Source organism: Hylobates moloch, unplaced genomic scaffold, assembly GCF_009828535.3.
Source record: "Hylobates moloch isolate HMO894 unplaced genomic scaffold, HMol_V3 SCAFFOLD_2, whole genome shotgun sequence".
NCBI lineage: Eukaryota > Metazoa > Chordata > Mammalia > Primates > Hylobatidae > Hylobates > Hylobates moloch.
The window spans coordinates 125,294,593-125,308,440 of record NW_026652277.1 but is presented as its reverse complement, the minus strand read 5'-3'; the positions used below and the strand labels follow the sequence as shown (position 1 = coordinate 125,308,440).

The 13,848-nt window shown below is 39.3% G+C and overlaps 1 protein-coding gene across 2 annotated transcripts in view; it reads right to left on the bottom strand.

Annotated features, from left to right (window-relative positions):
* Positions 1-13,848, bottom strand: part of SOBP (sine oculis binding protein homolog) — a 171,208-nt gene that overhangs the window by 116,862 nt on the left and 40,498 nt on the right. For both annotated transcript variants that reach the window (XM_032156032.2, XM_032156023.2), the window contains exon 4: positions 10,942-11,093. In XM_032156032.2, the coding sequence (XP_032011923.1) occupies positions 10,942-11,093 (152 nt within the window). The remainder of the gene's footprint in view (positions 1-10,941; positions 11,094-13,848) is intronic.

The following is a 13,848-nucleotide window of genomic DNA, read 5'->3' as shown; positions in this document are numbered from 1 at the left end:
TGCTAGCCCCACTTACTCAGGGAAGCTTCAAGATCTTCTGACAAGTCAACTCACCCTGATAAATGTTCTCATGGGACTGTGCCCAATACTATCATGGCACTTGCCACAGTGACGACTTCACATTTGCGTTATTATTTAAATAAACATCTGTCCCTCAATGGACTATAAGCTTCATGAGGGAAAGGACCAGGTTTTGTTGGCCACTGCAACTCCCATAGTTACTGTTCAACAAATATTTGTTGAATGCATAAATAAATAGATTAATTAATAATGGTGAAAGCTGCAGTCTTCAAGACTTCTACTCCTTTGGCCACCTGAACTTAAAGCATTTAGCCTCAGACTGTATCACAATTCTTCTGAACACTTCTCTTTTCCTTCTGTTTAGCAGACACAGTTTTCAGCCACAAAGAAAGTAGCTTCAATGTGTGGACCAGCTAACTCTTGATGGGTAACAGCAGCCTCATCCCATCAGACTTCTACTCCAAAGCATCTAGCTCCCCACATCCAATACAGTCCTTGGCCAGCCTCTCCTAGGCCACTTACACTGAGGAAACTATATTCTGAGCTATCTGCTGCTGTAATGGCACCACTGTTCCTATTCATAAATGGGGATAACAGCTAACCACAATCCCTTTGTTTTAGTTCTGTGCAATCTCATGTTCTAAAGTCCGAAAAGAGTGGAAATAGTGATCACATCAGTTCTGATACTAGAGCCAATGTTCTAATAATCACGTTTCTCAAAACAGCTGGTGCTGGGTAGAAGAGGTGGTTCATCTGAGGACCCTATGATGATGGCTAACCACATTTTTATCTTTCAATCCACTTTGGATTATTTCTCCCACATGTCAAGGGTAGACAGGCATGACATATCCATTGCGTAAAGAATTCAACCTCATGAATTAACCTCAGGAGATCATCTCTCTTTCTCTCTAGTGGGCATTTGCTGGCATCGCCCATCAGCCATCACTTTGGTCCCCTCCCTAACAGTTCCCTGACTTTCATTGTGGTAGCTACCCCTCCCCATGCTGCCCATGGGCTTCAGAGGAAAATGAGCTTAACCTGAATTTCAGAGGGAAGCCCTGATTGGCTCATGCTAGACATTCCATTGCTCTCTCTCGTCATAGCCCGCCCCCCCAATTCAGGTGTGAGCATGTAATGTAAGCATAGACAATGAGTATGAATTTCAAGACTCTTTTTTGGAATGCTAGGCCAGAGATTCATTCCAGAGGATGTCAACAAGAAAGTGTGTAGCCCTGATTGCTGCTAGCAGCTGTCCCATGACCATTGGGGAGCTTGCCATGGAATGTGGCCAACACTCTACATGGAAGAATACAGAGATGGAAAGAAATGGGACTGTGATAAGACCACTGTGCTGCTGAATCAACCTGCCCCAAAGTACATACTAGCTTGGGACTTTATAACTCCAAATGATATCTTTTATTGTTGAGGTCTTCTGTTACTTGTATTAAAAATCCTGACACACCCTACAAGTAATCACCAGACTATACCTACTCTCAGAATAAAGCCGACTTCAAAATAATCCCTTTACCCAAAGATGGTCCCTTCAAGATTACTACCTCTTTACCATAATGCTACCTCTACGGCTAGAGTTTGAGAAGGCCCGTGGATGCTGTAGGTCTCCCAGAGCAAGAGTTAGATTCTGTATGGAGCTTGCCTTCTGAGGCCCTAACCTCTCTACCGGGTTGGGGACAAGCCCCACCTGCCCTATAGAAAGAAAATCGCTGTGTCAGAACACTTACCCAACAGCATCCCTCCCTGGTGCCTTTCCTCCCACACCTTGCCCAAAAAAAACAAAACACACAAAAAAACAAAACACACACACAAAACTAAATTGGTTCAATACACTTTTGCTACTGGGAAATGTTTCATAACTACTAATGAATAATTCAGTGAATAAGATATTTTTAGTTTTCTATTGCCAGACACACCCAACTTTGATGCGAATGCTGTTGCCTTTCTTACTCTCCAAATCCCCCTTGCATACAGGATCCTAAATGTGTTACTTCCTTCACAGAGGCCCAATCAACAACAAAAATCAGATCATATCACCCATCCTGCTCAACAGCTTCCAATAGCTGCCATCACACTTAGAATGAACTCCAAACTACTGCCTCTCCAGCCTACGTCATTTGGCTTCTCACCACCTTGATCATTCCGCTCTAGACATCTGTACTTCTTGCTGCTGTTCAAAAATGCCAAGACTGTTCCTGCCTTAGGACCTCTGTTTCTCACTTACTCCCCCTTCTCCACAGGACACTCTGCTGCCAGCTCCTCACACACAACTAGCTCCGTCACTTCCTTCTGTCCCCAACACACGTCACCTCCTCAAAAATAACTCCTGTGATCCTCAGATATGAAACAGCAGCCCTTCACTAGCCCGCTCCCTCACTCTGCTTTTTTTCATAGCACTTTTTCCTACCTGAAATCATATTACAAAGATATGTTTAAGCCTGTATATATCATCTATCTCCCCTGCTAAAGTGTAAGTCCCTTTAAGACAGGGACTTTTTCTCTTGTTCAAAAGTCTATCCACCAAAACTAAAACATGCTTAGTGCCGTATACGGGCTCAATATATCTTTTTATTTTATTTTTTAAAGAATGAATGGATGATTAAATAACAAGATTTTTTTTAAGTGTGACTAAAAACAAACAAAAAGCTGTGGGGAGGTACTTATCTCCTATTGGGCAAATTCCCCCTTTTCTTTGATATCAATTTATATTGCTCCACTTATGAAACATACAATCCTACAGATTATCACAGAAAGTGTCACATCCTTCAAAGATTCTCCTTATAACAAAGATTTAGATGTGCAGTCATAAAAATGCTCACCATATTTTAAATAATATGAAATCATTCTATCAAAACAGATTATAAGATAACACATCATTTATGAGATCCATATAAAAATCACTGCTTTACCATGGAATGTTTGGCAAAAGGCCAGTGAAAATTTGCAGTCATAATATCTCAAAATTCCTATTACCCATTGAACCTCCAAAATATAGTTATTGGAGTGGGAGTGGGATTAATTAATGCTAATTAGCTAATCAAGAAAGTTTAAGTTTCTGTGACAAAAATCAGATGCAAAATCTTTGAATTATGTCATAACTTCTACTATTTCAGTAGAAAAATAATCATTTCAAAGTCAAGGCACTTGTTTTTCTACAATCAAAGGTGGTTAAATACCTTTAAATACATTTCAACATATTTATGAAGGAATTATCCTACATGCCTCCAAAGCTCTCTCATAAATCAGTATAATGTTTCCAAAGCACATTTGGAAGTACAAAATTCATATCTACTAACTATATTTTCCTGTATTTGAAGATGAATTAAGCAGAAAATACATTAATGTCTGAATTTATAATAGGAGTGGCTAACCCTCAACCATAGCAAACTAATGAGGAATATTTTACCATGGAAAAATTAATCAGGGCTCTCCAACACTATGCAATTTGACACTTTGAGGACTTAATCAGGAATGGATTTTATTCCGCTATTTACTTTTCATCATGGGGATGACTTACAAAGACACTACCTGTTAGAACAAATATAATTCTTGAGCTTAATCTTGTCACTTTAAAGAAATTTATTTTAAATAATATTCCATAGTTTAAAAATAGTGCTCGCAGAAGCAACATTACTAAGATTATGTCATTTCTGGGCCAAATTCAGCTCTCAAACATTGAGCAAATATCAACATAGACACAGTGAGCCTCAGAAACTGAATGTGACTAACCCTCTGTTAGCAATGAGACAACACAAATTCTGGGAGGTTGTGACTGCTGGACATGGACTTCCATCCCCAGCCATCGATTATCACTATCTTTGTTAAAGACTACAGGAGTTTCATTTAACTAGAGTGCTCAGTAAATTGCAGCAGAGTTCAAGCATCTTTATGGATTCATTAAACCATTGATCTGCCTCACAGAGCTTGTAGTAGAGCCCAGCTCTGGCCCACAGCCTGTGTTTACAGAGAATGCAATAGACTGATGTTTGTAACCTCCAAAGGCAGTCTGTCAGTAGACATTAGATTCCACTGTGTGCACAGCCACCCTAAGAGTGGATTGTAACATAGGGAATTTCCCATTCTCAGTCTCAACTGCTGGGACAGAAATGAAGTGACCATCTGTAGCAAGATTTTCTTTATTCCATTCTAATCTGTGATAATATAAACAAAGAGCAAAGAGCCCAAGGAACAAAGAATTACACATGGCTTGGCCAGTTCACACTTCTGCTTATGTGTACAAAAGCTATCCAGAGGTACTGAAATGGAGGAGAAATTAAAATAATCACAGGCATGCCTATAGCTTGGATCCCCCATGGGGCTTCTCAAGTATACTAGGCATTGTGACCAGACATTGCAAAGGTGTACGAGAAAAATTCAGGACTCAATCTACTACCTTAAAATATTTCAAGGCAAGCCACCTGCCCTTTTATGCCTGCACTTATTCAGATACTTAACATTTTTAACAAAGCACTGAATCAACAGAGTATAACTACTATTCCAGGAAAATGAATAATCATTATCTCTTGGTTTCTCAGGACAGTTCACCAAGCACTCTCAGAACCTTCTCCCTCCTCTGGTTTTTATTAATAAGGTCTCACAACACCTTCCTTTTTAAGTCAGGCACAAAGAGTAACTCTGTGCTGAATACAGCTTATGATCAGAGAGTCACATCAAAATGACCTGTAAGATAATTCTTTAAATGCTCATTCTTCAGATAAAGCTGAACACTGTTAGTGGCAAGGTGAGAGTGTTGGAAATGTAAGTGACTGGATCGATACGGAGAATGTTCGTCCCAAATACATAGATCCCTTCCTGATCATTTGTTTCACTGAACTGCCCATTGCCCAAACAGACAGTCGGACTATGAACTCCAAACATGCACATTCATCACTCTGCAGAAGCAGTCACCAGAACACAATGTGGCTGATGCAATCTGACACTGTGGTTAATGTTAAAAGGGAGCGTGCCTTTTAGATGGATTGGATAATTACTGGCAGTTCCGATGAGAAAAAACCTGATTTAAGTGAACAGCATTAGCCATCACCAGAAGGATGGCCAGAGATGTACTATGTCTGAAAATTAACATTCCAGCATATACGTCAATAGCCCTGTGTATTGATCCCCAGGTGACCGGATTCTGATTTATGAAAAATTCCCTCTCTTCCTTCCGCTCACTGAAAAATGTTCAACACAGACTGGGGCTTGAAGCTATTTAGAGTTTTCATCAACTCTTCACATTTAATCTAAAATATCTAATGTTATTCAGAAACTGACGTCCATTCTGGCTAATGGGTTAGAATTATTGCTGTTTCCTTCACAGTCTCCCAACATGTGGCTCATTAAAAACTAGAAGTGGTTGCTGTTCCTTTCAGTACAAACCCACTTGCCCCATGCTGTGTTCCAGGTGTCCCTTAGACCAGAGTTTCTCAAGTGGTTTTCAAGTGTTTGGGTGAGCATGAGGTCACATGCCTCTCCCCACGCTTCTGATGGCTTTCTAGAGTACTGTGTCCCACCCTGTCTGCAGAACCTCTGCCTTGGAACACTTTCTAGCTCTCCTCAAGAGCCTGTGTGTCACTTTAAACGGACCCATACTTTACTTCCCTAGCCAGAACTTTCCTGCTCTAACCCTACTCCCAAATGTGTTTCCAAGGGCTGATGTTTATCCCTCCTCTGTGAGGCTTTTTCCAGCCTCTCATTTGCAGCAGCTCATCAATATTCCATTCTGTATTTCAAAATACAAGACAATAAGAAACAATTGGGTTTGCTGTTCTTTCCCCAGAGCTTTCTGAGAACACCCCTGTTTGCTATGACCAAAAGGGAGCTCAGCCACTGGCCTGCAGACTAAATCCCTGGGAGGAGAAGCCACTGTACACATGAGGCAGTGGATAGGCTTATAGCACAGTACTAAGGGACATTGCAAAACCAAGCAATCATCCTGCAGGCCAGGGTGCAGCTGGACAGATCCAGGAGGCTCACTGGTGGCTGTCAAAACCAAGGGGAATCCACAGGAAGAACCCTGCGGCTTCCCAGTTGCATTTACTTGTGGGCCAAAGATATTTGCAAGCAACTGGCAAAAGCAAGTCTGTGGCCTGAGCTTCAGGTGGTCAGGGGACATTAATTGCAAGTAATTTCTTAATGTCCTTCTCCAAGCCTTCATGAATGATAGCCATTTTGCAAATTAAATCTTGCAGGTATTTAAAGGAAAAAGAGTAGGCAGGTTAATCACTAGATTAACAGGGCAATTGTTACACATTTCTTCTGCACTACTTGGTTCTAAAATTAAGTCTGAAACTGAGAAATCTTTCCCAGGATATATTCAACCTTAATAAAAAGACAAATAGACTATGTCTAAATAAAATATAACTCCAAATAACATGATGATACATGCTAATTAGAGATGGGTTCTTCCAAAAGAAATCTCTTCTAAGAAGAGATCACTGTATAACCAAGAATATAGTTTGAAAGTAAAAGAAATGCTAATAATACAATATTCTCCTCCTTGAATATTTATGTTATTATTATAATGATTGTTAGGAAATCTTAATGGCATCATTTGCAAATGTTGTTTCTGTCTATATAATCTTTTTCTTTTTAATGCATCCTTATCTTCATCTCTGAGCCACATTGGTTTCTTCCCACTATGGTCTGCTGGGGAACCACAACATTATGATGTTGAAGAAGTATTTCGATCTTTTTTTTTTTTTTTTTTTGAGATAGGGTCTTGCTCTGTTGCCCAGGCAGGAGTACAATGGCATAGTCATGGCTCACTGCAGCCCCAGCCTCCTGGGCTAAGCAATCATCCCATCTCAGCCTCCTGAGTAACTGGGACTACAGGTGAGCACCATCACAGCCAGCTAATTTTTGTATGTTTTGTATAGACAGGGTCTCGCTCTATAGCTCAGGCTGGTCTTCAACTCTTGGGCTCAAGCAATCCTCCTACCTCCACCTCCCAAAGTGCTGGGATTACAGGCACAAGCCATGGCGCCCGGCCTTTCAAATTATGAAAAAACTAGAACAAGGAAGCAAAACTTTGGTGCTCTTAGGAATTTGTATTTACTTGTAAATTATCAACATTCCTAATCCATAAAGAACACTAAAAACTTGAGATCTGAACAACAAAAGTAAACAATCATCCTTTACATTGCCTGTAGTGGCCATTTGTCTTGACTTTTAATTTCCTTCCTGATTTTTGGATATTCGTTTGGACAATAAGATATTTCCCATCTAAAAGGAAAGAGATCAAACACAGGCCATTTGGAAGTGACTAACATTTGTGGTCTTGTTTGTTACTCCTTTTTAGAGGGATAATGGTTACAAGACATTACTCCCTTAGGAAAGAGTATTTTTAAGTGTGTATTACTATGCAACGTAAAACTGTGTTAGCAAGTTGGACTAAATGTTTCTACAAGAGTGCAAAATCACTAAGGAGTCTCTGCAACTTTCCAATTCCTAGATGAATTACAAGGACAGAAATGCTCTCAAGTCCAAAAATGGGCTGGGAAAAGAGTGAGCTATTCCTTGAAAAGTCTCTAATACATGAAATAATGAGACTGACATCCCATTGTCCATACAATGCCCACAGACTACATAAGTATTTTTCTTACCCGTTGTTTCAAAAACTTTTAAGCCAGCAAATAAGCGTTCGGGGATAAGAACCCTACAAAATATATTATGAATTAACACTATCCACTTCCTAGAGCCAACATTCTGAAATGTGTAAACTAGTAGTTAGAGTCCTTAAGTGAATACAGCTGTGATTCATGGGCCTCTCCTGGCAGTGTTAAGTATTTTGAAGAAAGCCTAATATTCGTAGCAATCCAGACAACTCTTCAAATAAAAATTTAAATTCAGTTAAAAATATAACCTATATACTATATAGGTTAACCTGGCTTCAATCCATCCCACCTTATTGCATAGTGACAGTCTGTGAGAGATGTATGTGACACTTTCAACCCACCCCAATAAACAGAGAAACCCAAAGAGAAATGAAGGATTGAGAGGCAAAAGAAATTTAAAGAGCCCATTTTCAGTGGGCCATCATTTTGAGAGTTGGGTTATTTTTGTCCTTGTTTTCAGCAGCAAATCAATTCCTGACTCTACACCCAAGCGTGTGTGAAGAGAAACGCACTGAGACCACAAGCACAGCTGTCCAATTTACATTCACAAATGCAGGTGTTGCTCAGACACAAAACAGAGGTCAGCTGAATACTGCTCCTAATTAGCTACCTTTTCTACCAGGATTTTTCTTTGTAAAGTTATGCATGCAATTTGGGTTCAACTTAGAGACCATTTTTAGATCCCAGCATGCTATCCAGCAAGAAGCGGGCTGTCATTATAAAGCATAATTTACAGCACAGTTAATTTTATGTTTTTTTAAGTCTACACTATACCTAAGGCAAAAATTCTGTTCTGCACACACACACATTATTCACTCTGTTTTCTATCCACTTCTCAAAACTTAAAAAAGGTAGAATTTAGCCAGAAAAAAAAAATCTGTTATGTAGGAATGGGAAGAATTTTGCCCTTTTTCTAAGATTAAGAAAGTCCACAATTTAATTAACAAGGACTAAGGACTTTGTTAAATGATACAAGAAGAGAAGTAGCTATTTGCTATTGTCTTCAGTACGGAACACCCAGGGGCTTATTACAAGCAGTTCTTAGAAATGGCAGGATGGAGACTGGTATCTAATACAATCCATTAGGAAATCCAAGCCCTAAATAAAATGACCACAAAATCCTATCAGTTAACAGAAATGCAGCAGCTGTACATGTTTATTGTAATACAATATAATATTGTAACAGAGATAACACTCTTTAAAATTAAAAAAAAAAAAAAAAGAAGCCAGCAAATGATATGACTAGTTTATTTCTCTATTTGGAAACACACACACACACACACACAAGAAGGCATAGCACGTCAAAGCTTTGGGATATATAAGGAAGGATGAAGACTGCAGAGAAGGGAGGAATTGTTTATACACTAATAGATAACTGGGATCAGCTGGCAAAGTCACTGGCTAAACACCAAACCGCTGCAACTTCCAGGTTTAGCAAGATGTTCAAAGACATACCCCAATAACTCCTGGTAGAAAGTGAAATGTGATGGTCCTCCTCCCACTGCTGACTTTACCTGCTGTAAGTATTCCAAATGCTAATTCCTATCCTGGCTCCTAGTTATCCATTTTTCAAAAATGTACCCTATGAAAGCTTAAATTCAGTTTGATCTTAAACTTTATAACGATGTAAACAATATAGATATAGATATGGTATCCTGGAGTGTTTTTCCAAATGGAATCAGGTGCCTTTCTCCAAAAGCTCACCATAAAATACAGTTTGCAAAATATAACATGTATCACCAGGATTGTGACAAATCCATCTTGCTTGATTTTAGTCCCTAAAGGCAGCCCATCAAGATTCAGACCCATAACCCTTCAGAATTATAGAAAGACAAAAAGCCCTGTTCTATAGCCATCTTCTGGGATGGAATGCAAAGTATTTTGTTGTGGTAAGTAGGGCTTTGAAGAAGAAAGCACTGGGCCCACTCCTGGGGTTGTTACTCCAGTGCTCGGCATTCAAAACGGGAGCCCCAGGGTCTCGGAGATCATTTTAATCCCCCTATGTTAAAACAAAACTGTCTCCCATGCATCGTTCTTCCCACCCTCCTCCCCAGATTCACTGGCTCCTCCCAGGGGAAAGTGAACTTGACTGCTGACAGTCCCAAAAGAATTCCAAACAATTTCCTTACTTGCCTCTCTGTTCCAGTGAAGATTATGAGCCTAACTCTTAGAGACTGCTACTAAAATTCCACCCTGCTGAATTCTGCAGCCTAATTCTTTCAGCATTATGTTTTTTGGCAGAATGAATGTGACCCAAATTTGCAGGAGATAATTTGCTGCAACAGTGCTTCTTGCAATGCAGTGAGCCCATAATTAGCATTTCAGGATTGCAAATATCACACTTTTAGAAAAATAATAATTGTTTGCTTCAAGAAAGAACAGATTTGGATATTGTATTATAGAAATGGAAACAACAAAATGTGGACAATTTTAGTAAAGATTTTATGAATTAAGGAAGCTTTACATATCAATGGAAAATAATTGAGGACTAGCAAGTTACCTCAGTAGTTGGTGGCAAAGGCTACAGCAGTTCTTTAAGGATTCAGAAAATAGTTGTGCGCATGTGCGTGTGATTGTAAAAACATCATGCATTCCATTTCCCATCCATGGTGGCTAACACTATTCAAAAAGGACATTTCAGACCTGGGATGTCTTTAAAACAAAACAAAAAAAAAGTTCTAACGATGGCTGTTCCTGTGTTTACCCACCATGCTTCTCACAAATGCCTGGCTGTGTGAGCAATGTTGTTTCACGTATTCATGATTTCATCTTTTCTCAATATCAATCAGCTTTAACATAAGATGTCAAGAGAGACTTGACATTTTTCTTGACAAGAACTCGTGGGCCAGATTTTGAAAAGAGCAATAGCAGTATTTCCACTGGGTACAAGAATTAAACTAAGTGGGCTAAAACTTTCTGGCCATGCTTTTGTGGCTAATTACTTGGCTTTTATAAGAAATATCTATCACTTATCTTTCATGGACTCAGAGTGCAGTCTGCACTCTACTGCTGGAAAGACACTGGCCATGAGGATACCAGCTGTGATCACAGTGTCCTCATCAGATTCATTCACCCTCTCAGAACACAAACACTAAGCCAAGAGAAACACATTAGAAGGGGATTCCTTATTCCAAAAGGTTAAGCATGACACAGAAGGGGAATCAACAAAACAGAAAGAATAAAAATATAAAGTAAAAGGTGCGCAGTGTTTTCCACTAGAAGCTATGAGGCACATGCGCAGTGTGGGCTGGTGAGGCCTCTGGGGGGCTGCCTCTCTCTCCGGTGCTCTTACCTTATTTCTCTTGAAGTAGGCTCGTCGGCAGGCTGCAAAGCACTTCTCGCTGCAGAAGCTTTTCACCTCACTTCCCATACTCAGGGAATAGCGCTTGATTCCCACTTTCTGGCACCAGGCACACATTATTTGTACATTTGACACATCATCTTCTATAATAAAAGTATAAGAAAAATGTTCATATCAGAAGCAAACATCCCTTTAAATTTAGACACACCCTGAACCTGACAGAGCTACCCGGGCCTGATTTTAGTTTCTGGACCTTGGAGAAGTGCTTTTTCTTTCTCTCTCTCTCTCTTTTTTTGGCTCCTAAGTTTCCAAAAGACATTTACTTAAAAACCAGAGCATGACTGCAGAGCCACAAAGGCTCCTAGGGCTTCTTAGCCTGGTTTAAAAAAAAAAAAAAAAAAAAAGCTTCATCTGCCTAGTTAAACCAGCCCCAGTACTAACGAAGCTTGTAAAATAACCCATTTCTTCAAAGGTCCTGTGAAAGCCTGCAGGATCTGCACTGGGTGGGACAATTTGTAGGGTGCTAATTTACAAATGGAACACCCTCATGTGAACCTTGACCAGGCGCCAGGCTCAACCATGGCATGTTCCCTATTACTGTTAAATGATATGTGCTATTGTTTACTCTTGCAATGTAATAATTCCCAAGCAATGCGTTTAGTCAAAAAAGGAAAGATGTGCGCGGCCAGATTCTGGCAATGGAAAGGGACAAGCCTGGCTCGCTGAACAGACTCTGACAATGCAGCCTTCCGGTGCTGGTGTCCTAAGGGAGATGCAGGCCTGATTGAAATTCTCCTCCATGTGATGTGGTTCATGGGCCCTGGATGGAGGGATGGTAACGGGAATGTCAGATCATTCTCAGCCAGATTGGTGGTCCTCCCAGCCCCTCATGTCATGGCATGGGGTTGCTCAGAATGAATTTAGGTGGTTTGCAAATATTTCCACTATTTAAATTGTATTTCTTTTCCTTTGTATGAGAGGAAAACAAATTTAACTATTTAATGAGCCCATGACATCACAAATACTACTGCTTAAAGAAAGGATTTTAAAGTGAGTCAATTAGTAAAATATATTCCGTAAATCAAATTGCAGGCGGTCAGAAGTTATGACAAACATTATGATGGTGATATTCAGGTCTGGGAAAAACTGGCCTCTTTGAGAGGTGGGTGGGGGTGAATAAAAGGAAACTTTAAGTAGACACCTAAGTAATATTTCCTTGTTGCCTCTTAACCGTTTTTGCTACATCTTGAGTTTTCTCTGTCCTCCCAATTGATAGTGACTCTGTGTGTGTGTGTGTGTGTGTGTGTGTGTGTGTGTGTGTGTGTGTGACTGACTGCCACATCTCTTCTTCCTTTATGGAATTTTTTTTATTTTTATTAACCCACACTCATGCTCCAGACATGAATGGTAATCACAAAATCCCCAACAAGCACTAGTACAGTGTTGTCTGATTTCTGGATAAAATCCCCCAAAGACTAACTGCTAAGCAAGGCCTGGTCCATGAGTTGTTGACATATTCAGGGTTCATAGAGTCTGTCATGCAATCATTTCATTTCCAGTGAAAAGATTTGGTTTGAGGCAGTGTGGTCATCAGCCTGCAAAATTAGAAGCAAACTAATTTGTAGTGCAGATATACGGCTTTTTTCCCCCTGAGTATCACCACTCAGAACTATGTGCAGCATTTTATTTACCTCAATGGAATAAATATTGCCATTTTAATGACTTTTTGTATTTCACAAATTACATATTGTGATCTATTGTTATCAAATGAGATAGTATAAAAATGACCTTTGATGTCAAACATTTTTGATAACTTTCTTTAAATGGCATAATATGAATTCAAATCTCAAACAATTACCGTATTTAATAATTTGTTCTATTCAAGCAAGCTTTGTGATATTTCAGGAATATCCTTAACAAAAAAAAATTTTTAATAAATAAATAAAAGCAAAGTTTTATTTATATTTTACATGATCTCTCATATGGCATCTCTCCACATATGAACATTTTACATGGTATGAAAAATTAGCAAAGCTTTATAATTTACCTTAGTGTATGGAGGAGTTTTCTTAGATTAGAAAGAGCATATATTTTTAAATAATCACCTGTCTTTACTAAACTAGATAGCAACTAATAGTTTCTATTTGTCCCAATTGATAAGATGCTTTAAAATCTTAAATTCCTGAAAAAGAAGATACAGCAGAATTCTCATAAATGATCCACTGGCAGTAAGCTTGATTCTGGTGAAATCTGTAAGGAAAAAAATGTATGCGGGAAATCACCTGGCCTCACAGTTTAATGAGGAGACCCCACTTCCCAAGGAGGAGCCATTTTAGAACATGCATTAGGTCCCCCTCATTATTTCTTCCTTTAAATAATCTGATTTGGGAAACAAAGCATAAAATTGTTTAAGTCCTAGATCTTCAGCTATAATGGACCAACACTGAGATGAGAAAAAATAGAGTGCAAAGCTATTCACAAGGCCAGGCGCTTAGCATGCAGCTTGGGCCTGGCCTGAAGGAATGACGCTTGAGGCCAAAGGGCAGCTCCAGGGTCTTTCTCAAGCTTCAATCCATCATCACCAGACAGACCCACTTGTCATTTTTTAAAGGGAGGCAAAAATACTTTCTTACAAAGGACCTAACAAATAAATGAACAAAAAGGTAGAATTTTAAAACAGATTACTTCTTATAAATCATTCTTACTACAAAGCAACAATATGAGATGAGACCAAATATATTGTGCACTTTTATATCTGGCAGCTGGAAAAACTTCTAGAATGATGGTTAGCATCTGCCTTGTTAAATAAGTCAACGTTCCTCGCAGCTTTTCGTACAACTCCATTTCATAAAGGTATATGCTTTGGAAAAAGCCCACCAGATTTCTCCTTTTCTAGTA